We start from the raw sequence: 26,634 nt of genomic DNA on the forward strand, positions 1-26,634 counted from the left end.
GTATAGTAAATATATCACACATAGACAAAAAATTGGGCTATATATCGGCAGTGATCACTCAGACTCCACCCAAATCCAAATGTACGTCTTACGAAACAGTGATGAATGCAAACAACTATCAGTCAGACATACAGTGCGGAAAGGAAGTGATTTCCTCGGTCTAATAGTAGTGTCAATAAGGTTATGTACGTATGCATGTTTCTGTTAGATTACATCAGGATGTGTGTGTTTACCGTCCTAAAAAGAAAAATGCTATTAAATGGATTGGTATATGAATGAGTTTATGTAAACAGTTAAATGTCTAAAATAAACTTTTTGGCGCTAAATAGGCCTAAGAACTCGTAAGTGTTTCCATTGATAAATTGTATATTTGTAGGTCTAACGATGTTGAATCGCCCAGTTACCTGGAAGATGTGATCACTTAAGTAACCCATACACCCCAAACCTGTGTAACGATATCTCCGGTTTCACAGTTTTGACAATTGTTTTATTTCGCTATCTATAAACATGGCTGGAAGGTTTTACAGGCAATGTGTGAGAAGATAAATACACAGTAATTAAGAAGTAAAACATTTTTTTCTATTAATCTGCTTGCATGTAACACAAAACGAACATCACACACAGAACACCAACTTTTCATTGTTGTTGTATTGGAACAAGAAGCAGGCAAAGATCTCAACCAATATATTGATTCGTATTTACAAATAACCAAATAATAGTTCGAAAATCGGGTCATAATGGTTCCAGAATCAACTTTCGTACATAAAAACCTAATGTACCATCTTATGACGACTCGATTTGACAGAATATCCGCTAATCATGGCTATCAAATGCGGAGGAGGAAACGCTAATCACGAATAGGACAAGTGCTGAAGGATCGCTGTGTTTTCCTCTGGATGTTTGAGGGACACGATGCTATTTATTTTTTCTTTTGTGTGACGATTTGTTTTTTAAAATGTCAGTTTGAACTGCGCTCCGGTCGTGGGTCGCATATTTCCCGCATATTATAGAGGGCCGGAGTTCTGACGATAATCGACGACAGACCGACATGAAAAAGGTCGATAAAACGTCAGAATAATTCGGACTATACAGATAATACCGTTTTATACATGTAATGAAGTGTTTATAATTCTGTTGTATACAGGTAATACCGTTTTATACGTGTAATGAAGTGTTTATAATTCTGCTGTATACAGGTTATACCGTTTTATACATGTAATTAAGTGTTTATAATTCTGCTGTATACAGGTGATAACGTTTTATGCATGTAATGAAGTGTTTATAATTCTGCTGTATACAGGTGATACCGTTTTATACATGTAATGAAGTGTTTATAATTCTGCTGTATACAGGTAACACCGTTTTATACATGTATTGAAGTGTTTATAATTCTGCTGTATACAGGTAATACCGTTTTATACATGTAATGAAGTGTTTATAATTCTGCTGTATACAGGTAATACCATTTAATACATGCAATGAAGTGTTTATAATTCTGCTGTATACAGGTGATACCGTTTTATACATGTAATGAAGTGTTTATAATTCTGCTGTATACAGGTAATACCGTTTTATATATGTAATGAAGTGTTTATAATTCTGCTGTATACAGGTAATATCGTTTTAAACATGAAATGAAGTGTTTATAGTTCTGCTGTATACAGGTAATACCGTTTTATACATGTAATGAAATGTTTATAATTCTGCTGTATACAGGTAATACCGTTTTATACATGTAATAAAGTGTTTATAATTCTGCTGTATACAGGTAATACCGTTTTATCGTTCTAAACATGTAATGAAGTGTTTATAATTCTGCTGTATACAGGTAATACCGTTTTATACATGTAATGAAGTGTTTATAATTCTGCTGTATACAGGTAATACCGTTTTATACATGTAATGAAGTGTTTATAATTCTGCTGTATACAGGTAATACCGTTTTATACATGTAATGAAGTGTTTATAATTCTGCTGTATACAGGTAATACCGTTTTATACATGTAATGAAGTGTTTATAATTCTGCTGTATACAGGTAATACCGTTTTATACATGTAATGAAGTGTTTATAATTCTGCTGTATACAGGTAATACCGTTTTATACATGTAATGAAGTGTTTATAATTCTGCTGTATACAGGTAATACCGTTTTATACATGTAATGAAGTGTTTATAATTCTGCTGTATACAGGTAATACCGTTTTATACATGTAATGAAGTGTTTATAATTCTGCTGTATACAGGTAATACCGTTTTATACATGTAATGAAGTGTTTATAATTCTGCTGTATACAGGTAATACCGTTTTATACATGTAATGAAGTGTTTATAATTCTGCTGTATACAGGTAATACCGTTTTATACATGTAATGAAGTGTTTATAATTCTGCTGTATACAGGTAATACCGTTTTATACATGTAATGAAGTGTTTATAATTCTGCTGTATACAGGTAATACCGTTTTATACATGTAATGAAGTGTTTATAATTCTGCTGTATACAGGTAATACCGTTTTATACATGTAATGAAGTGTTTATAATTCTGCTGTATACAGGTAATACCGTTTTATACATGTAATGAAGTGTTTATAATTCTGCTGTATACAGGTAATACCGTTTTATACATGTAATGAAGTGTTTATAATTCTGCTGTATACAGGTAATACCGTTTTATACATGTAATGAAGTGTTTATAATTCTGCTGTATACAGGTAATACCGTTTTATACATGTAATGAAGTGTTTATAATTCTGCTGTATACAGGTAATACCGTTTTATACATGTAATGAAGTGTTTATAATTCTGCTGTATACAGGTAATACCGTTTTATACATGTAATGAAGTGTTTATAATTCTGCTGTATACAGGTAATACCGTTTTATACATGTAATGAAGTGTTTATAATTCTGCTGTATACAGGTAATACCGTTTTATACATGTAATGAAGTGTTTATAATTCTGCTGTATACAGGTAATACCGTTTTATACATGTAATGAAGTGTTTATAATTCTGCTGTATACAGGTAATACCGTTTTATACATGTAATGAAGTGTTTATAATTCTGCTGTATACAGGTAATACCGTTTTATACATGTAATGAAGTGTTTATAATTCTGCTGTATACAGGTAATACCGTTTTATACATGTAATGAAGTGTTTATAATTCTGCTGTATACAGGTAATACCGTTTTATACATGTAATGAAGTGTTTATAATTCTGCTGTATACAGGTAATACCGTTTTATACATGTAATGAAGTGTTTATAATTCTGCTGTATACAGGTAATACCGTTTTATACATGTAATGAAGTGTTTATAATTCTGCTGTATACAGGTAATACCGTTTTATACATGTAATGAAGTGTTTATAATTCTGCTGTATACAGGTAATACCGTTTTATACATGTAATGAAGTGTTTATAATTCTGCTGTATACAGGTAATACCGTTTTATACATGTAATGAAGTGTTTATAATTCTGCTGTATACAGGTAATACCGTTTTATACATGTAATGAAGTGTTTATAATTCTGCTGTATACAGGTAATACCGTTTTATACATGTAATGAAGTGTTTATAATTCTGCTGTATACAGGTAATACCGTTTTATACATGTAATGAAGTGTTTATAATTCTGCTGTATACAGGTAATACCGTTTTATACATGTAATGAAGTGTTTATAATTCTGCTGTATACAGGTAATACCGTTTTATACATGTAATGAAGTGTTTATAATTCTGCTGTATACAGGTAATACCGTTTTATACATGTAATGAAGTGTTTATAATTCTGCTGTATACAGGTAATACCGTTTTATACATGTAATGAAGTGTTTATAATTCTGCTGTATACAGGTAATACCGTTTTATACATGTAATGAAGTGTTTATAATTCTGCTGTATACAGGTAATACCGTTTTATACATGTAATGAAGTGTTTATAATTCTGCTGTATACAGGTAATACCGTTTTATACATGTAATGAAGTGTTTATAATTCTGCTGTATACAGGTAATACCGTTTTATACATGTAATGAAGTGTTTATAATTCTGCTGTATACAGGTAATACCGTTTTATACATGTAATGAAGTGTTTATAATTCTGCTGTATACAGGTAATACCGTTTTATACATGTAATGAAGTGTTTATAATTCTGCTGTATACAGGTAATACCGTTTTATACATGTAATGAAGTGTTTATAATTCTGCTGTATACAGGTAATACCGTTTTATACATGTAATGAAGTGTTTATAATTCTGCTGTATACAGGTAATACCGTTTTATACATGTAATGAAGTGTTTATAATTCTGCTGTATACAGGTAATACCGTTTTATACATGTAATGAAGTGTTTATAATTCTGCTGTATACAGGTAATACCGTTTTATACATGTAATGAAGTGTTTATAATTCTGCTGTATACAGGTAATACCGTTTTATACATGTAATGAAGTGTTTATAATTCTGCTGTATACAGGTAATACCGTTTTATACATGTAATGAAGTGTTTATAATTCTGCTGTATACAGGTAATACCGTTTTATACATGTAATGAAGTGTTTATAATTCTGCTGTATACAGGTAATACCGTTTTATACATGTAATGAAGTGTTTATAATTCTGCTGTATACAGGTAATACCGTTTTATACATGTAATGAAGTGTTTATAATTCTGCTGTATACAGGTAATACCGTTTTATACATGTAATGAAGTGTTTATAATTCTGCTGTATACAGGTAATACCGTTTTATACATGTAATGAAGTGTTTATAATTCTGCTGTATACAGGTAATACCGTTTTATACATGTAATGAAGTGTTTATAATTCTGCTGTATACAGGTAATACCGTTTTATACATGTAATGAAGTGTTTATAATTCTGCTGTATACAGGTAATACCGTTTTATACATGTAATGAAGTGTTTATAATTCTGCTGTATACAGGTAATACCGTTTTATACATGTAATGAAGTGTTTATAATTCTGCTGTATACAGGTAATACCGTTTTATACATGTAATGAAGTGTTTATAATTCTGCTGTATACAGGTAATACCGTTTTATACATGTAATGAAGTGTTTATAATTCTGCTGTATACAGGTAATACCGTTTTATACATGTAATGAAGTGTTTATAATTCTGCTGTATACAGGTAATACCGTTTTATACATGTAATGAAGTGTTTATAATTCTGCTGTATACAGGTAATACCGTTTTATACATGTAATGAAGTGTTTATAATTCTGCTGTATACAGGTAATACCGTTTTATACATGTAATGAAGTGTTTATAATTCTGCTGTATACAGGTAATACCGTTTTATACATGTAATGAAGTGTTTATAATTCTGCTGTATACAGGTAATACCGTTTTATACATGTAATGAAGTGTTTATAATTCTGCTGTATACAGGTAATACCGTTTTATACATGTAATGAAGTGTTTATAATTCTGCTGTATACAGGTAATACCGTTTTATACATGTAATGAAGTGTTTATAATTCTGCTGTATACAGGTAATACCGTTTTATACATGTAATGAAGTGTTTATAATTCTGCTGTATACAGGTAATACCGTTTTATACATGTAATGAAGTGTTTATAATTCTGCTGTATACAGGTAATACCGTTTTATACATGTAATGAAGTGTTTATAATTCTGCTGTATACAGGTAATACCGTTTTATACATGTAATGAAGTGTTTATAATTCTGCTGTATACAGGTAATACCGTTTTATACATGTAATGAAGTGTTTATAATTCTGCTGTATACAGGTAATACCGTTTTATACATGTAATGAAGTGTTTATAATTCTGCTGTATACAGGTAATACCGTTTTATACATGTAATGAAGTGTTTATAATTCTGCTGTATACAGGTAATACCGTTTTATACATGTAATGAAGTGTTTATAATTCTGCTGTATACAGGTAATACCGTTTTATACATGTAATGAAGTGTTTATAATTCTGCTGTATACAGGTAATACCGTTTTATACATGTAATGAAGTGTTTATAATTCTGCTGTATACAGGTAATACCGTTTTATACATGTAATGAAGTGTTTATAATTCTGCTGTATACAGGTAATACCGTTTTATACATGTAATGAAGTGTTTATAATTCTGCTGTATACAGGTAATACCGTTTTATACATGTAATGAAGTGTTTATAATTCTGCTGTATACAGGTAATACCGTTTTATACATGTAATGAAGTGTTTATAATTCTGCTGTATACAGGTAATACCGTTTTATACATGTAATGAAGTGTTTATAATTCTGCTGTATACAGGTAATACCGTTTTATACATGTAATGAAGTGTTTATAATTCTGCTGTATACAGGTAATACCGTTTTATACATGTAATGAAGTGTTTATAATTCTGCTGTATACAGGTAATACCGTTTTATACATGTAATGAAGTGTTTATAATTCTGCTGTATACAGGTAATACCGTTTTATACATGTAATGAAGTGTTTATAATTCTGCTGTATACAGGTAATACCGTTTTATACATGTAATGAAGTGTTTATAATTCTGCTGTATACAGGTAATACCGTTTTATACATGTAATGAAGTGTTTATAATTCTGCTGTATACAGGTAATACCGTTTTATACATGTAATGAAGTGTTTATAATTCTGCTGTATACAGGTAATACCGTTTTATACATGTAATGAAGTGTTTATAATTCTGCTGTATACAGGTAATACCGTTTTATACATGTAATGAAGTGTTTATAATTCTGCTGTATACAGGTAATACCGTTTTATACATGTAATGAAGTGTTTATAATTCTGCTGTATACAGGTAATACCGTTTTATACATGTAATGAAGTGTTTATAATTCTGCTGTATACAGGTAATACCGTTTTATACATGTAATGAAGTGTTTATAATTCTGCTGTATACAGGTAATACCGTTTTATACATGTAATGAAGTGTTTATAATTCTGCTGTATACAGGTAATACCGTTTTATACATGTAATGAAGTGTTTATAATTCTGCTGTATACAGGTAATACCGTTTTATACATGTAATGAAGTGTTTATAATTCTGCTGTATACAGGTAATACCGTTTTATACATGTAATGAAGTGTTTATAATTCTGCTGTATACAGGTAATACCGTTTTATACATGTAATGAAGTGTTTATAATTCTGCTGTATACAGGTAATACCGTTTTATACATGTAATGAAGTGTTTATAATTCTGCTGTATACAGGTAATACCGTTTTATACATGTAATGAAGTGTTTATAATTCTGCTGTATACAGGTAATACCGTTTTATACATGTAATGAAGTGTTTATAATTCTGCTGTATACAGGTAATACCGTTTTATACATGTAATGAAGTGTTTATAATGCTGCTGTACACAGTTGATACCGTTTTATACATATAATGAAGTGTTTATAATTCTGCTGTATAAAGGTATATGTAATACCGTTTTACACATGTAATGAAGTGTTTATAATTCTGCTGTACACAGTTGATACCGTTTTACACCTGTAATGAAGTGTTTATAATTCTGCTGTATACAGGTAATACCGTCTTATACATGTAATGAAGTGTTTATAATTCTGTTGTATACAGGTAATACCGTTTTATACATGTAATGAAGGGTTTATAATTCTGCTGTATACAGGTAATACCGTTTTATACATGAAATGAAGTGTTTATAATTCTGCTGTATACAGGTGATACCGTTTTACACATGTAATGAAGTGTTTATAATTCTGCTGTATACAGGTAATACCGTATTATACATGTAATGTAATGAATATTTTGATTTGCCGTATCTACAGAACATCATTGCTCACAGTATACACTTTTAATCAGTGTTTCTTATATAATGTTCATTATTATTTGTGTCCTCACTATTCTCGGTACAAATGGTTACGGACGTTGACTGTTACTACTGTTATATTGGTGACTGACCACATCAGGTGGTCGAACCTTACCTTTAGGAAGGTGATAACAAGTACGAAATATATATCATGTAGGCCAATCTACTAATTACAGGAACTCTAACACATATCTGTGGGAGATACAAGGTCGATAAGTGAGATTTACCTACACTGTGGCACTACGAAGTCCAAACAGTTTTCACACGACAAATTATTTCCGGTTATTGAGTTGTTTCTAAGTACAATGCTATCAAAGTTCATGTTGCGGTATACCCCCCATTTTACTAACAACCTATTGATGTGGTGATGGACCACCAGTAGTACTAATACCCACTTCGTGTGGCGGAGAACCTATTGTTGTACTAACGTCTAGTCCATGTGGTGGTAACCCCCAGGTTTACTTACATCCGATTCATGTGGCAATGAACCACCTGTAATTCTAACCCACTTCCTATGTCGGTAAACCTCTAGGTACACTATCACCCAGTTTCCTTTGCGGTCAACCTTCAACAGTACAAATACCAAGCTCTCTAAAAGTACTAAAACTCAGCTGTTATTGCGGTGAATCTCTAGTAGAACTAACACCCAGTTTTCAGTGAAGCATGAATATTCTGTCATTTTAAGATCATGTCAAGCAACTTTGCTAACAGATTTTGTAAAAATTTACAATGGATGTTTACTGTTTTCTAATCCGTGTATCGTCTGTGGTGTTTTGGGCTCTGGTAGTTGTGGTGTCCATGCTATGCGCTGCACAAATTGTTTATATGCATGGACAGAGATATGTTTTCGATAAAGCTCAGTCTGGTAACTGCAATGTCAAAGTTGATCTACATTTCCCACCGTAACACTAAAAACTTACTCCGTGTTTTACCTCACACAATGCCTAATAGTATAGTAACGTTCCTAACGCCCGTCGTTATGATGATCTCTGTGTGTGGTGACAATAAAACATAAATCGGTATGTGTGCAAAACTCAGGCCAAGTAAGTGACTTTACCTAGCACTCAAGGACCGGATCTAAATGTGTGTCCTTGTTTTGAAATCAAGTACAAGCAGATCAATTAAAATCGTGGTAACTAAATCTTGGTGACGATAGGTGAAAATCTTCTTGCCAATTGGTTGTCCCTACATTTTCGCCAAAAAACATTGACTTAAAAATATATAAGTACCCCAGTACTAACGTTTATATCAGTTGACCTTATCTTACATAAAAGGGTAATGTTTACATCCTAAGGGTTAAAATAACAAAACCAGCAGGTGAGATATACATATGCAAGAAAGGATGTGTGCTCTTTGGAAATAAATATCGTAACTGGCCACCTGCAGGCTTCATAGGTCACTCGCGTAAAAGTACGTTTATTAGACAATGTTTTATTCTACTTTTACTGTGGTATTTTAAATTGACATTGTGAGAACACACCAGTCAGGTGTCCGGTCACGTACTCGTATTCCCTGGTTGGGTGGTGTAGGGTTCTGTCCGGTCACGTACTCGTATTCCCTGGTTGGGTGGTGTAGGGTTCTGTCCGGTCACGTACTCGGTTTCCCTGGTTGGGTGGTGTAGGGTTCTGTACAGACAGGATACATGGGTATAACTATTCCCACGTGTAAAATTCCCACTTCAACTCTGTCGTATGACTATAACCTTAATGCTACGTAGTAATCCGAGTATTTGTGTAATGCGTAAACGACCTTGACACACGTTCGGGACGCCTCCCGATTTATTATTCAATGTTGTTTGGTAAAGGTCAAACAATTAGCTATCAAACCTAATAGCTAATCAGTACACAAATAACCGACGTATTACGTCACAGCTACCAGGAATGTGAAAGCAGAATACCTGTGATGAAATAATGAGGTATAAACCATTTATAAGTTCGATATACATTGAATGCACAGACGATATTTCGTCAAAAGATAGATCTAAATCATAGGATTAGCTAAAGATATGAAATAATTACACACCAGTTCTCAGTAACTATAGATATGGTTTATATGAAGATATGTCGTTTGGAACGTTTATCATCATGCGCCTCAAACACAAGAAAAACAAAAATAAGCATAAGGTGTTTTTGTTTATTTTATTCAACAATTTCGCAAGTCACTGATGCTTCCACGTAAACGTTGTATATATAGCATTAGTGATCTTTTTACATAGTCTATTATGCAAACAATCAGATACAACAAATAATAATAAAACGTTACTTCTTAACATGAGTAAGGAATAACAAATTGTTCAATCGCGTCGCTAGGAGATAGAGGATAGTTACCACTACATGTCGGTTTGTGTGATTCTTCCCCCAGGTAACAGTACGTGTGTAGTGTCATACACCTTGATGTCATATATAGAATCCTTATCTGTTGTATAAAACGGTCTTTAAAATCACATTTGATTACATAATTGGTTTAACAAATAATAGTCTACCTTTATTATTTAGTATTTATTTCTCAATGTTAAAGGATTGTGTCTAGATAAACAGCTACAAATAACTCCAGAGGTCTGCATCTTTAACTGTAAGCGAAACCGCACGTTATGAAAACGACCGTTAACTTAAAAAAAGAACGAAATTCTGTCCCACACAGTAAGAAAGTATTGGGCTTAACTTGAGTTCTGTCTCTAGTTTAAGCGTAATAACTAGACCGCTTAGAATAACACCACCAAACATCACGGCCTGTTTCACAGTTGAAATGTGCATTTGAATAGGCTTATAACTCATAAAACCCCATTCAAATTGTATGAAACACTAACCGCCAAAAGTAAGCATCACATTTCACTTGTAGACATCACACATACCTAAGTGTCCGGTTATATCCCAGCCACTGCTGAATATAGACATTATCTGATTTTTATTGCATGAAATTTATAGGTGAAACTTGAAGAAGGAATATTTATACTTTTTTAACGATATGATGGTTTATACTTATATAGTTTAATCATGTATATATGTATCTAATAAATAGCAATTAAATTCCTTCTCATACATCGTATAGTTTCCAAATTTGAAAACATCGTTTTTACAAACAAGCATCTAGACCATTATACCATTGACGGATGCGTCGACGTCTCAAGATGTTTATTGTAAAGAAAAGTTTTTTTTGTCAAATAAATAATACGAAATACCTCACCAACTACACCAAGATCGTCGTCGACTTCCTGGTATAACAATAAATATAGGACACGTATTTACACCTCTATCACAATACATAAAACATTGAACCACACTCACACATTGCATTGCTGTTTTAAACGAAACATACTTAGACGAAAGCTAACACAAGTTAACATGGTATGAGAAATCACAACTGATTATTCATGATAAATGAAAAGAAGATATGTTTGATGATTTTTTACAAGATACCCGTGTTCAGTCCGCAGTAGAGGCACAACATGGCGGCAGAAGGACAGTCGTGATATGCCATGAGGCTTTCCGAACACAATACTTATAATGACCCTGCTTTTTATTATATAAATGGGACTTAATGTTAAGCAGTCATACTAGTAAAATCTTACATGTAGGCTTCAGATAACTTACAGTTAATATTTGTAACATCACTTAGATCGTCCATCGATCTGAAGATGTTTCAATTACACAAAACACTCTCATGTAAATGAAACTAATCAAACGCACATTTAAGCAATGTAGTTACGATGAGTAATGGTTTACCGTAATGAAAGAATACATATACAAAGAAATTAGCTCTGGTCCTTCCAGGCCTAATTCACCCGTCATACCCGAAATGTACATGCATGTCCACCCGCACGAAAATTTATGCCATATGGCACGTTCTGTACAATATCAGACAACCCTCATACATCACAACATTTTGTGTGAAATTAGCGTTGGTGAGTTCATCACAGACAGGCTGCCATCATAGTGAAGTGCAAAACTCGCTATTGCCTCATCAGTCAGTGTGCTTGGTGACCATGTCCTCCTTCCCCGCCAGGTACTCAATCTTGTAAGGTGTGCGAAGAGGACGACACTGCTCGGATGATGGGAATGACAGAACCCATTCAAATACTCCGTATTACGGAAACACAATCACTGTATCAGCGTCATAGAACTGTTACTGGTGACCTTGGATACCACCTCACCAATCTGGACATCAGTTGATTGTTCTTGCAGAAAGACGAAACCGATTACTGGCTGCCAGAGCTTATCAACACATGCAAGTATAGCGTAATGCTTTTAGGCATAAGGAGTTCCCATTAGTAACACTAGGTGTCTGTAACTGTCCATTAAATTGTCATTTCCACATCGATGTTCCCAGGTAATATACAGCATCTCTAACGTCTTGACAATTCACCAGATTTTAAATCGTTTACAGTGTGTTAACAGCGCTGTATTGACTGGCGAGCTATCCAGTGTCTGGAGACCTCGTCTTCTGAAGGGTGTTACCAATGAAGGCAGCTGACGTAACATTCTCGTGCCAATCATTGTCCCTTATCACTCATCTACCGGTCGATAAATTGTACTGGGATTTCCTTTTGCGTAAGTATCGTCCTTAGGGTTGGTTCTACGGGATCCCCTGTTGGCTCGAGCCAGAAATTCTGTGTAATCTGCAATAACAAGAAACGTGTATATGTTACATAGATACTTAAAATGCAATAAAACGCATCATCTGCTTGCCAACAAGATAGCATACAACCGTTGTACCTCTGATTTTAAACTAATGCGGTATTTCTTACGATTTATTATGAAATTTACTTGAGAATAGAAAGCTTCATGTACTATTAATAGTCTTATAAGCATGTGAATCGCCGACTTACTTTCATTAGCGCGATGTACAGCTCTTGTTCAGCCACCCTCCTACCTGAAAAACATAAGGAAAACATACTCTTAGAAAAAAACCACAATCTAAAATATGCTGTGTTTGTCGTCGACCTTAATGAAGACATGCAGAAAATGTGTCCTTCGTAAACGAGTGTTTTTAAATTCAATAAATATTTACAGTCTCCAATTATCTTTGTTAAATGAAAGAGTGGACACATCTGAAATGAAGATTAATAACAAGTGTGGTTGAATAATATCATCATAACATTACTTACCGATACAACTCCTCGCTCCAAACCCGAACACAAGTGTGGTGAACGGGTCCCATTCCTTATGTTGACCTTTGCGGATCCATCGTTCAGGCCGGAACTCATCGTGGTCCGGAAAGTAAGATTCGTCGTGGAACATAGTGTAATTGTTGAATAGGATACACGTCTACAAAGGGAAGAAAATAGATATTTGTACAGTAAACTAGACATCCATCGCAGTGAAAAACGCATTTAGAGAAAGTACAGAGCAAATAAAATTATTAAACGGAAACGAGGAAATTAAATCTAATAAAAATAAAAATAAAAATATAAAATAAAAAGCTTAAATTCGCAATTAAAAACTAGCATATTGAGAACAGGTTCCAGTACAACCTGATATACCAGAAGCTGAGAACAGGTTCCAGTACAGCCTGATATACCAGAAGCTGAGAACAGGTTCCAGTACAGCCTAATATACCAGAAGCAATAATGAAATGTAGGTATTACTTACTCCTTTTGGAATACTGTGGTTACCGACGACGGTATCCTGCGACAGTACCCGGGCATTAATGGGAATGACTGGGTAGATTCTACAAAATATAGTATCATAGTGCAATGAATAAATATGTATATATGCACTTTTGAATTAATCATAATTTGGTAAAGATATAGAGACTAGATGAAGTATGGATTTAATTTTGAACATATAAACTTGTCAAGTGATCATACCTTAACGTTTCTTTCACAATTGCTTTGACGTAACTGGCCTCTTGTAAATCGTTATAATTCACATGTTTCCCTTTTCCATACTGCTCTTGCACTTCTCGATGAAACCTCTCCTGTACTCGCGGATTCTGAGCTAGAAGGCACATCGCAAAGCCCAACCCATTTGCTGCCTACAATAAAAAAGTAATGACATTTAATTAATGACATGATTCGTATGCTTCGTTTCGTTTACAACATTCATTCGGTTGTTTATCATGAACAATAGCCTCTTCCGGTCAATTTAGTGTCAACAACGTGTAAGCTATCTTAATTAAGTGGTAAATGGCGATTAAATACCGGAGTAGATCATGTTCTGCCTACATCGTGAGGCATGACGATCAGAGTAGCGATAGCGCAAGGGGGAGACGGCTCGAGAGAATGTAACGTATACTCCGACAGTGCGCATGTTCACTGAGCCGAACTAGTGCATGGTATGGGTTTTGCTGATCTCTGAAAAGGCTTGCTCATGATTATAATACTAATATTCGGAGAGGAGATAGCCGGAATGAAAATTGTCGGCAGGTACACGCAACCCCACTTGCCAATCCATCTCCAGCAGGACAAATAATCCAGCCTTATAGGCTATCATCGCATTCAAATCAACTTAAAGGACAATCGTCGTTCTTAATATACCAACTAATCGAATACTAATTCGACCACCAACGGAATCAACCTCTTTCAGTGTTTATTTCTGCGTGGTTACCTATACTGTTAAGAGGGAAACAGTTGGATAAGTGTGCGTGTTGGACGCTCCACTTTGTCTTGATCTGATTCGCAAGCCGATACCCGCTCGACGAGCGTTGCACGCGTCTCCCAGCCAAATCAAGTAGCTTGGTGTGATAGTTAAAAAGGTGACCTTTCACGTACATAGGTGTGAAGGAAGACCCGTTTACCTCTTATCAAAGTAGTTATTTCTGGTAAGCAGAACGATTAATTACCTCTACGAGCTTTATCAGATACGATGAAAGACTAGCGCGAGCGTTGGTTGATGGATGCACCTTATTTCGTGCAGTGGAGTCGTGTGGAGGTGATTTTCCTTACTGATATGAATGCGATCTAAGATACATAAAAATGTAATAAATAGTTTTGCTCAACGTTTTGTTTGAAAGACCCCATTCCATTGCTGCTGTTTGAATTCATTTAGTTTAAATTCCGTACTCTTTATTAAACTTTTTTTTGTTTTCTTGTATTTATGATAGTAACGTGACTTAGCTAACAACACAAACATCGTTTAAAAAAATATTACTTGCAGTAACAACGCCTTAAAAAAAAATAAAAAAAATAATAATGTTTACACCGTTGATCACGCAAAACATCCAGAATTTCCTTTTTGGTAGGACAGCGGTATTTTTCAGAGATACTACATGTCCCGACGCACACAAAGAAATTCTTTGACGAAAACAGAGTTATAGTAAGCTCCGACCGCTAGATAAAAGTCATTTAATTCAGAAAAATATACTTCATAGATTGACCAATCATTGAATAAAATGTTCTCAGACACTTACCGTATCGACAGCGCCGAGGAGGAGTTCTGTTGTATTTACTTTGATGTCTTGTGAGGATAGTTTTTTGCTTGCAAAGAGGTAGTCTAAAAACGCAGATCCTTTTGACGTGGCTGATTCAAACTCCTTATCATCTAAATCTGCTAATCGTTTGGACTGATTCAATTTTTCATCGATGAGTTTCTCAGCTAGAAAAGAGAAGGAAATTAATCAAACTATATTCCTATAAATATTTTAAAATGAAAAGGTGACACTACCTCTCTTTACTGTATAAATTCGCTGTAGATTTGTGACGTACTCATAAAACTCTCCCACATCGATACATACACAGCATTGATTTGGTATCGTACATCAGTTCAATGAGGTGATTATTTACAATGGTCGTTTTTTCTGCTTAATCTGTGATAAATACTTGATTAACGCTATTCAAAAGTATCCAACAACTTTATCTTAAAGTATATTAATATAAACTATATACATTGTATATAACGCCCTATATCATTTGCAAAATTACGCTTAATTCTATTCCATGCAATGAACATAAAGTAAAATGTCTCCTACCAGCTTACCTATTCTATATATGGAATCCATAGCCTTGACGTGCTCTCGCCACACTTTCGTCCCGAGCGCTTTGTGCACATTGGCGAACACCATCAACTGATGGCCTGTTAAAAACATGCTTATCACAGAGTCTATGAATTCCTGTGCCTCTGGCGGCACACGTTCATCGTAAAAACCAAGTCGTTTTTCTAGAAGCACCGCTGTAATTGCTGCAACGCAGAACAAAATATTTCCTTAATCAGAAATTTTCATAAAATGATAAATGTCATAATTGTAACATGTTTACACACATATTAAGCATAATACCTAACTTAATTAATTTATTCCTTTTTAAGGGCGAAACTTGTTTTCAGCGGCTTCGTCCTTTATGACGAACGATCAGATTTAAAACAAAACCATATATATTGTCTACAGTTGGCATATTGCTGTTGGCGGATTATAAATACTTTTAGTAATGGAAGTTTGTTATTGTATATTTGTGTGGGCTTACATCTATAATTTCGGCATAACAACAGATATATAGATAATTTCTATATAAAATGAACGTACTTTCTGTTGACCACTTGTTGAGTTCGTTCACCAATCCTGGTATGAAGCCTTGTTGGTTACTTGTATCTCGGAGAAGTCGTAATCTGTCCATGAAGGCGTCAGACACTTCATTCATTACCCCACTGTACTCGGACACAACCTTTGGTTTCAGCATTCGTTGTGATAAAACGCTTCTAGCAGTTTTCCATTCTTCTCCAACACTACATAACAAACAGTGGACATAATTGATAAGTAATAGTCATTGACATGACATTTTTTTAAATCGTAGAGAACTCCAAGTGAACATTGACAGCTATCTCCCCACACACGCACACAAACACTCTATACAGGGGTTTCTTTACCAAACGTTACCCCAGCCATACAAAACATACTAGCATTGTTATCTTAACAGTATATGCACTGTACGATATTCTCAATTCTACTCAAAATATAATCATTGTTACTCTCACTGTAACGATATAGTTTACGACTACGCGATATCCTAACGTTGAAAGGCTACACTGCCGTTCTATTGTTAAAAAAATGGTTCGATTTCAATTCGTTATTAGGGTTCAAGTCTATCCCTCTGCAAGGGAGAATATGGAATGGGTGTTGGTGCGGGTGATGCTAGGTACTGGATGAGTATGCACCCGTTCACCTCCCTGTTCTCCTAGTCCACGTATACACGGTAAGTGCTGGGCATATATACCTCAGATAAAGCCTGACAGCTGTGTCTCAGAAACAACTCCAAAAGGAGCTCCATATTGACTCGGCTCTCAACTCTGTCACCCGAATTTTATCACATGAACGTTAAGAAGAATACCGTTACTATTATTACGCATGAAAATGGAAATCAAATCTAAGTATGAGTTATGACTTTTGTACTAGCTAAACTGATCAAATGTTCGTCTTGTCTTTGTGTCACTTATCAGTACTCCGACACCGCCATTGTGTGAGGTTCGTTAACGTCATTTAATACAGCCACAAATCATCCAAGTATTACCAGGCGATAAATAAAGCTTGCACGTACATTATTAGAAAACACTAAACATGGATGCATAACACTACGTGCGTCATTTACTGATAGTCAGGAAAACATGCGATTCCTATATCTATATAGAAATGTTATATCTGACATCAATGAGGTAACACGTCGTTGCATTGTTGCATGACATTTCTATGTGTGATAAAATGCATTTTTTTTTACAAAATGAAAAATATCATAATCGTTTGAAAACACAAATGATTGATTTACTTAACATGATATATATACTGTATATACTATATAGCTTGAGAAACAACTATGAATGTGTACATTGTTGGCGAAATAATTGCACATATAGCTAAAATGTTCAGGAACATTATCTAGTTTGTGTATGCCCCTTATAGATAACAACAGAAAGCAATAGGTTTGTAACGTATGCATCTATCATTTAAGTGTTAACTAGATATGAGGAACCTACCCGGACATAATCCCAGCGTTCTGGCCGCGCATTTTCTTGTAAAGGACCCATGACTCGTATGGCGGGCGAAAAGGTAGTTTCGTCTCCTTTCGACTGATCTCCTCTATCAGACGCGGGTCCGCGATCGACACATTCGTTACTGGTCCCAACTGTTCCTTGAAAAACTTTCCGTACTTTTTGTGGAAATTTGTCTGAAATGATAGAAGATAACAAATTGTTTTTTTTATTGATTATTTCAAATAAGGCACATTTAGTCATTTCCATTTCGATTGCATACATGCATCAGAACCCTTGTGCACCAAGGTTGGTTAACAGCATATCAAAATACTGCACATCGGAATGGAACGACAAATCGCACAGTGAAATATAATATCGGTAACATACGTTCTCAAAGGAGTATTTGAAATGAGAGATTGTAATCATTTTCAAAGGGATATCTATCAACATGATAATTACAAATATGAATTATAAAACATGAAAATCATCACTATAAGTAATATAATAGCTTATTACACTTTACTCAAATTACTTTGTAAAGTCGCAGGACTTAAACATTATAGACTAAACGGAACAAAACTCCGTATTATTGTGGAAGTTTGTCACCATCTGCAAGCTGTCGCCAGCGTACTAATGACATTGAATGAAGTGATCAGGTCAGGGTATAATGATAACTCCGCCGGTAGTTGGTTCCTGGGAAGCTAATGGAGTAGTCGTTACTATTCAGCGTGGTAAAGTTGCCCATGGGTAGCGCGGACAATGGCGTGCAGGTCGAGTTGGGGACTACGTCCCCTGATTGCCTCACAGTCGAGCTTCCCTAAGGACGAGCTCTGGAGAGACAACTCATTACCGCTAACAAAGGCCACTGCCACCCATTCAAGGTTCGGGCGACCCTCTATTTACTCATGTGTAAAGCAGTGTCATTATAATTCCGCCATATCACTCGTGTACAATATAAACTACCTTCAGGCGAACGTGTTCAATAACTGGTGAATATCTATTTAACAGACACATCAAATAGTTGTCATTCCCGTAGTGAAGACTGGTCTCATTCAGGCGCTATTTCTATATCAGCCAGCATGAAGCCCCCGTCGTTTAACCAGTGAAAGAACATGCTAAAGTTTCGAATAGGAGATGGTCCGGCCTTCATATGTTACAGCTAAACAAGATCTGTATACAACAACAGTGTTCATAAACACATAAACACGTCCTTGTATCAACATAAAGCCGGCAAAGTCCTAGACCTATACAGGTAGCATATTCCTCAAGTATTACCTGGCACCTGGGCATTTAACTACTATTACTACTGACTTATCAAAAAGATTAACATATGCTTTATTAACAACGCTATTAAAATCATAACGATCATTACTATTGTAAGATCATAAACAGAGATGGAACTTATCAGGATATTGTAGTTTACATGGATCTGCCATGTCGGTTGATCTATACCCGGGTGTAGACATCCTCCTCAGAATTATAATTTTATATTGTAAAGATGGTTAAACATCTACACCCGACCCAAGTCATGCCCCCATAGTCATCCTGAATACAGAACTCGCAGATTTATGCCATTTCATCAAAGTTTAATTTTTAGCTAGATATCTAATGTAGTTTTTTAAATGCAATATTAGGCATAGTGTTCTGTATAATGTTCAACATATGAATGAGGGTATGACAATAAATGGGTAGTATATATATATAGTCGGGCTATAAGTGGTGTTAACATTAATTGACTTACACTAAATATACCTAACATTAGTGCTCGTGTAGTTGTTACTGGTGCTGTACGGGAGGGTAATGGCGGAATGTGGAGGCCATTGTCAATACTTGTATTCATATTTTTCTATTACTATATACATCATGTTAAATACATTCTTTGACATACTCCAGCCTGATATATGGGTACTACGTAACGCCATATGTTCCAGCAACCCCTTTGCAGGCTGTCGCCCGAAACCAGATACATCACACGGAGGATATAATGCGTAGCACTGCAGATTCAACCCGTCACCTGGGTTTTCTCATTGCCTCAGTGACACCTGGGCAGCGTGTCTATTGTGTAGGCTTTTGACCTAATGCAGCTATCCTTCCAATATGTTAATGCTATTGATTGGTATGCCGTCACAGCTTCACTTGGTGTAGATCTAGTTAGGCCTATACCCATTACCCTCTAGCCTTCGTCGTCAGTCCATTACCTGGTACAGCGGGGTACCTACGATGTACATATAAGGTTTCATGATCGCTGTTTAAGGCAACAGAACAGACCTAGTGCCATCCGGTAGACTAATCATACCCATAGAAGGATCAGTTTAGCTTACTGATGACAGATCCAACGAACACACTGACCATATCAGGGCGATTGTGTTTTATACAAAGAATTGTAGGAATGTCAAAGTCCCGAGTTTGACACCTTTCTTTCGCTCAGCCTTGACACCTTTTCAAAAAATAACAGCTTCTCATCTTTCCATTCGCATGTTTTAGAGATACATGACCTCGGGCAGGTATGTGTCGCTTGTGTCACGAGGAACAAGCGAGCTTACAGATTTGGTCCGACGTTATACATTAATTTAACATTGTGGTTAGAGTATGCGTTTTGCATGTTTATATAAAATCATTTAATTCGTCACGGCGCAGAAAAAAGATTGACACTTGTCAGTTTTCTCGCCTTATTACGAGTTCTGTAACTATTAGACCGGTAACCAGCTGGACCTGGATGCTTAATCCCGCATTATCCTATAAAATACCATACAGTAATCAGGTAATGGGCCTCCAAACTTACATGCGGGTATATTCAATATGAGAAGGTTGCTACCCGTATAAGTGTACCGAGTTCACCTCGCTGGAGCAACATTCCACGATCATCAAGCGAAATTCTTACAACCTCCACAAGGAAAAGTCGTGCGTATGTAAAGCAGAAATCCTCCCACGTGTACAGATAAACAAACAGATTAGAGAAAACAATATCGGTACAACAGTACCATCTTCCCCATACACCGTAAACCCAGACAACCCCGTTACATTGCATCTATTACACCTGGGCACTAAAAAATAACGTACTATACAACAATACCGCCAGTTACAACTAAGCCACACTTATACTCCAGCAAATCGGGCCTTGGTACAGAGCTTCTTCGTGTTTCCAAATGACTTGCAAATAACTGCTGCAACCCTCGTTATCGACTTCATCAATCATTCCTATGAAAGTTACTTGATCAAATTGTCATTTGCTTTCAAGTTATTATGTAGCTAAAACATGGCAATAAACTACTGACTACTCATTGTTTGAGCTACATATCGTTGTCATGTCTAATTACGAAATTTGTAGATTGGGCAGAAATAACCATATTTTACAGACAAACAAAATATCAGGCTCCCATCTATACATGTTTATTTCTGAACAAGGTATATGCCACGCCGTGGTGAAGGATTCAATCAATGGTAAGATACACGATAAATCTAGCACACGGGGTGTGCAGAGTTGAGAAAATGATATGGCAAACAGGTGGTTGGCTCATAAACAAAAAGTGGCATTCCTTTCTTGAATTCCATCTACTTACGAAAGTATAAAGTATGTTGGGTTCAGAAAGTAGGGAAGACCCTGGCATCACTCAGCTGCACGAGCTTTTCACAGTCCTACTGAAGATACGGAGCCATTGATGGCTGACCCGATCCTAGGTACGACTAGACATTAAATATCTAATGTCAATGCCCTTGAAATATTGTGCCAATTGCTTGTCAATAAATAACTATTGATCCATGAATTATTGCTTGTTTATACTGAAATTATGACACTAGACAATTTGCTGATTATTTTCTATGCTAATCGCATACAAATCGGCCATACCGATACGTGTTGCTGCGACGGTTCCACCACTGGAACACAATTCGTGCATTACAACTGATGCCTATCTGCATACGAGTTTCGTCAGTAGTACAAATGTACATACCGTGTCACTGCACAGCAGCAAAACAGAATAAAGGGGCATATAAAATGACAGTAAACGTGAAGGCAATGTCAACATGAACTAAATATACGTAACACTCGGCTTACCTGAACCTTGTGCATCTGCCCGCGGTTGCCCTTCCTGAAGTATTCATAGGCCGTTCCCAGCACTGGTAGCCCCTTTGGACCTGGTAAATCCTGAATGGTTTTCACTGTCGTTGTATCGGCACCTACAAACTGTGCTGGTGCCGCAGCCAGGGTAGCCTGATGGCGGTGACTGTCCATTACAGGGGGTTGCACTTTATTATGATGACGATGAGTGTCCAATACCCCTGGCTTGGCCGTTCTTGCAACATCCTCAGAAACAGACCGGCCCTCGGGAGCACTTACCAAGTGTCGCCTCACACCCGATTTGGTCACTGCCCGGCCCACACCCTTAGCCACTTGTCGTATTGCGGGTTCTGCCATAGTACGTTGATTTAAATAAATTAAATTAAAATATCTGATTGATTACATCCACTGAGGTATTGTTCCGAAATCTCCCTAAAGTTTATTTTAATTTGGCCAACATATGTCCTCCTGTCTTCATAGCACTGTAATAAGAAAGAAACACTACTTAAAGCGCCTTGCCGTATGTCGCTTACTTATAGACATAGTCCCCCTTTATACTAGTCAACTCCAATGTCATTGCATAGTTGAGTAAGTGTGTGTATATAAATATTAAAGATCCGTGTATACTATGGCAGTGGTAGAAAACGCGACGTCAGAGCGAGTCAGGCGCTAGCTGCCTTCTGCTGACTGCCCTATAGATTCGCTTTAAATAGGGTCACACTGGTACAATTGTACCGTAAACACGGCCCGCGAATCATAGGTGTCCCCGTTTAAGTAGCTACCTGATGTACGCACGACCCGCGCTCCGGGTAAATTCCCTGTGTGTTCTAACTAGAAAATCAAATATACGATTGAGTCGAAGGTCAATTACTATTTTTTCTGATTTTAAGAAAATAAGGAATAAATTTAAATTACTTTATATCGTAGAAAAGTATATGAATATGTATCTTAATGTGTTTGTAAGACATCGACCCTTGGATGTGGTATAGCTGTTGGATGTGACAATGTTAGCCAGTCCGAATGATAAGTCGTCATTTTAAAGTGAAATAAATGATAGCCGTTGACCAATATAAACAGTTTCGGAAGATTTGAAGTGAAAAGATTTGTAACAATAAATGTCCTGAAAGAAAACTGTCAAAATTGACGAAAATTTTGAAGTTACCGAATTCCCGCGAGGTTGTTGACGTTACATTCACCATAACAAACACACCTCAAGTGTTTTTATTTACCGTATATTTTTGATATTACTTTAAAAATGTAAAACAGATGCTAATCATTGTTTTTGTATTAAACTCAACGAGTAATTTAAATTGGAATAATGTCAACCGTATACCTTGGCTGCCTTTACCGAAGAATTCGGTATCTGATGGGAGCTAATATTGGCATCCAAGCCTGGCCCATCGCCGGGCCTTACCTTGCATCCGACTCTTAACGTTGTCTTTCATGTTTCAAGCGCCATAGTCCTTATTTCAAATCAATTAGTGGAGCGACTTATGGAATGTCGAGTATTGCCCGGAAGGGGTCGTACATCCTACACATGTAAATTAAAGCGATATTCGTTCACCTTTAAGCCTACGTTAAATCGTTCACATTCACACTCGATAATTATCTTACCTTATTTCAAAGGTAATGCGTCATTCAACATTCATTTGATTTTTTTTCCTTCTTTCTGTATTCGGTTGAAATTTAACAAGCGATTCCCCTATTTTCCATGGGATGTGCCAAGTGCTGTATCATTCACATGCTTAGCGCAAATAGCTCATAATTGGCAAACATATGTAAGATCATTTCGATATGACATGACATATTCAAAACAATTTTACCTTCAATTGAAAAATAATTTTGAATTAAATCACGTTCAGACATTTTGATCCATGGCAGTTACAGTCTGCACTGGAATGAGAGTAGGTATTTTTCGCAAAGGCTATGCCGGAACAGCTACAAGTAAAACACCAAGTGAAACACCATTTCCTTGTGTCAGTACCTTTTCAAACCATAACGGGTTGTTTTATGTATGAAAAGGGACGAGTAGTTCAATAACTGTATTCCCTTGGATGACTTTTTGATATATGGCATCACTCAATTTGACCCCGTGTTGACGGGTGGAATGAACTGCTACTGTATTGTGGTAAAAACGGTTGACGCCCTTTCATGTATTAATCTCATTGTCAACCTCCAGTTCCAACGACAAGATTCGTAAACAGACGTAGGAGTTAGGTAAACAGCACAAAGCGAAAAGGTTAATTAGATTTCACGTGAACAGTATAAAACGATATTGTAAGTTAGAATAAAAACTAAAAAGTACAAAAAAATCTGGTAAAAACTATCTGGAACAGCACCAACGGTAACCCTACATAAGGTGACATAACAGCTTGGTGCAGCTTTGGGATCGTTAAAAGAAACCCTAGATGGACGACGGAAAAATAAAAATGAAAAAAAACGTTCACGTTAAAATAGCCTTGTTGTAAGGTATTGACATTGATATACTAAACATGTTTAGGTCGGTACAGGTATCCACTAGCCCTTGCACACAGGGCAAACTCGTGTAAAACGATACAAGAATGGAGCATTTTTGAATGCCTGCCGCTAGGGCGTTCGCCACGTGTTGAATGATTTTTAGGTCCGTAGCTGGTACCAAGCCTCCGTTTAGAACACTAGGTACCTATCTCCTACGAATAGACATCTCTAACACGTGTGTCGGTGTAGGTCTCCAGTAGCTTGGGCTCACAACCTCAACCTTCTTGTCGATTTTTTGTAGTCATGTTATTTTATTAAAGGTCTTTTTCGAAAAAAAACTGTTTCGTTATAGAAGGTTTCTCTATGAAATGCTTTCATGGCTACCTCTCTAGCTAGGAACGATCAATTAGTTTTGATATAGTCCAGCAAACCCGTGTATGCCGTCCGTCCGTGGCAGTAGCCAAGTTTACCGGATTTACAGTACACACATAATACACTATTTATTTCTTAACGCAACTGATCCTAATATGAAAAGTGGATTTGGATCAAAGCTGTTTACTTGTTTAAATCTTTATAAATCGCTTACAACGCCAATTCGCGGTTGCACTCACTGTTGACCACGGAGCGGTGGTGCCCGATATGTACTCAATGACCCCTAAGATAAAGCGCACAGACCGAATATCTCGGCCATTAATTTCTGTTTAGGAATTTCTACTAAAATATGCTTATATTTCATTTAAAACATATTTGTGTCTGTTTATGAGAGATTAATGATCACAGTCGATGTGTTTAATGATGACACGTCGATAAAACCTTTCTATACATAAAAGATGTTAAGGGGGATATACGAACGCCTTTCGTGAGTGCATATCTTGTGAGGGAGGTATTCCTGTGCACGTGCGGCCCCGTTCGGGTGTCTCGTTTGTGGTTTCACCCTATCATAAACCAACAACAAGTTGGACCAGTTAAATAGTGATTTCCACTTCTGTCAGCGTAGTCGAAACCGCAAAATGTAGCGCTTTATGTACTGTAACCGCATGTGTGTATATAAACGCAGGTGTTTACCGGGGCCTAACCTACACACGTAAATAGCCTTTCTAGGAGAATCACTAAAGTTGAGCAGCTTATATCAACAATTGCAAACATTTATTCAACTTACGCATGATATATAGCGGGGAGTATTGACAAATAAATATGCTGATCACAATATGCGCGTGTTTTTCACGGAGGTAACGGAATTAGGACGGTTACATCTGCTGCATCCATTTTTTCGCTTCGTACAGTAATAATGATGGTAACTTACACCAGTTATAGCTTGTTTGTGACATTTTATACTGTATGTTTAGCTCGTAAATCAGCGCAAGTTGGGCAGTAATTCCGAGGTCGGTTGTACAATATTTATAAGTATTGATTCCCCCGGGACTTGGCGGTATGTAAAACGGAATAGCGGTATATTGTAGGACAACGTAACAAGCTATTAACCTTGTTATTTACTGCACTGGTTGTACCCCGACATAAATGTCGTAAAACATCCAGGCCGGCGTCCTATTTGACATTAATGACATAAAACACCCTGTCCAGCGTCCTATCAGACGTTACCGTTGTAAACTTCTGTCCGGAGTCCTACCTGACGTAAATGTCGTAAATTCCCCTGGGCATCGTCCAATCTGACGTTACTGTCGTAAAATCCCCCCTACAGCGTCCAATCTGACGTTACTATCGTAATATCCCTTGTCCAGCATCCTGACGTAAATGTCTAAAACATACTGTCCAGCTTACCAAAGATACCTAGTTTGCATTTTGGTGAAAATGGAAATTTCTTTTAAAATTCATAAGATATCCTATATTATTTAATTAAATCAAACTTTTAAAAACAGTGTTTTTTTAAATCTAGCTGATTAGAATAACATTGAAATAAACTAACTTTAAATATTGAAAATAACAGACTTACCTTGCAGTTTGAATCAAGAAATTATACTTTTGTAATTCCCAATGATTAAATAGCAGTATGCAGTTTGTTGAGCAAGGCCGAAGCCGTAATCCACGAGGAACCAGAAGCACTATACTGTAGTATTTATACTACTCGTGTGTATACGCTGCATTCACAAGATTAAATGTACGCAAAGACACTGCGGCCTATTTATAGTCTTCGCCATATCATTGGTGGATAGTAAAAGGTCCATTCACAACAGCTCGCTACGGCCGCCCATACTGATCCTATTAACTTTAAATCTGTGTTAAAAAATCACTCCCCATTTGGTTACGATTGGTCGTTTGATATTCATGAGAGGTATATACCGACATACATTATAGATATGATGTCTTTGATACCCACAGTGTTAGAATAGCTGAACATGTGTACAGGGTA

At 36.0% G+C, this 26,634-nt stretch overlaps 1 protein-coding gene across 2 annotated transcripts; it reads right to left on the reverse strand.

Annotated features, from left to right (window-relative positions):
- Nucleotides 1-9,982: 9,982 nt before the first annotated feature.
- On the reverse strand, nucleotides 9,983-26,384 carry LOC110458452 (cytochrome P450 27C1-like). 2 transcript variants are annotated; one of them, XM_021510151.1, is made up of 11 exons: nucleotides 26,218-26,384; nucleotides 21,807-22,291; nucleotides 17,756-17,946; nucleotides 16,314-16,513; nucleotides 15,773-15,973; nucleotides 15,207-15,391; nucleotides 13,666-13,832; nucleotides 13,448-13,526; nucleotides 12,964-13,123; nucleotides 12,685-12,728; nucleotides 9,983-12,474 (listed from the first exon to the last, which is right to left on the reverse strand). In XM_021510151.1, the coding sequence occupies exons 2-11, from the start codon at nucleotides 22,164-22,166 to the stop codon at nucleotides 12,370-12,372; spliced, it is 1,692 nt and encodes a 563-aa protein (XP_021365826.1). In that variant the 5' UTR covers nucleotides 22,167-22,291; nucleotides 26,218-26,384; the 3' UTR covers nucleotides 9,983-12,369. The 2 variants fall into 2 exon arrangements, with proteins under 2 accessions (XP_021365826.1, XP_021365827.1); XM_021510152.1 differs by lacking the exon at nucleotides 26,218-26,384 and having other exon boundaries at nucleotides 21,807-22,477.
- Nucleotides 26,385-26,634: the final 250 nt, after the last annotated feature.

Source organism: Mizuhopecten yessoensis, unplaced genomic scaffold (assembly GCF_002113885.1).
Source record: "Mizuhopecten yessoensis strain PY_sf001 unplaced genomic scaffold, ASM211388v2 scaffold9615, whole genome shotgun sequence".
Lineage (NCBI taxonomy): Eukaryota > Metazoa > Mollusca > Bivalvia > Pectinida > Pectinidae > Mizuhopecten > Mizuhopecten yessoensis.

Coding starts and splice junctions, on each gene's coding strand:
- LOC110458452 (XM_021510151.1), bottom strand. CDS start 22,166: ATGGCAGAACCCGCAATACGACAAGTGGCTAAGGGTGTGGGCCGGGCA. Junction 16,514..17,755: donor AACGCTGGGATTATGTCCGG/GTAGGTTCCTCA, acceptor TTTGTTATGTAG/TGTTGGAGAAGAATGGAAAA. Junction 13,833..15,206: donor TCCTCGGCGCTGTCGATACG/GTAAGTGTCTGA, acceptor TTTTTATTGTAG/GCAGCAAATGGGTTGGGCTT.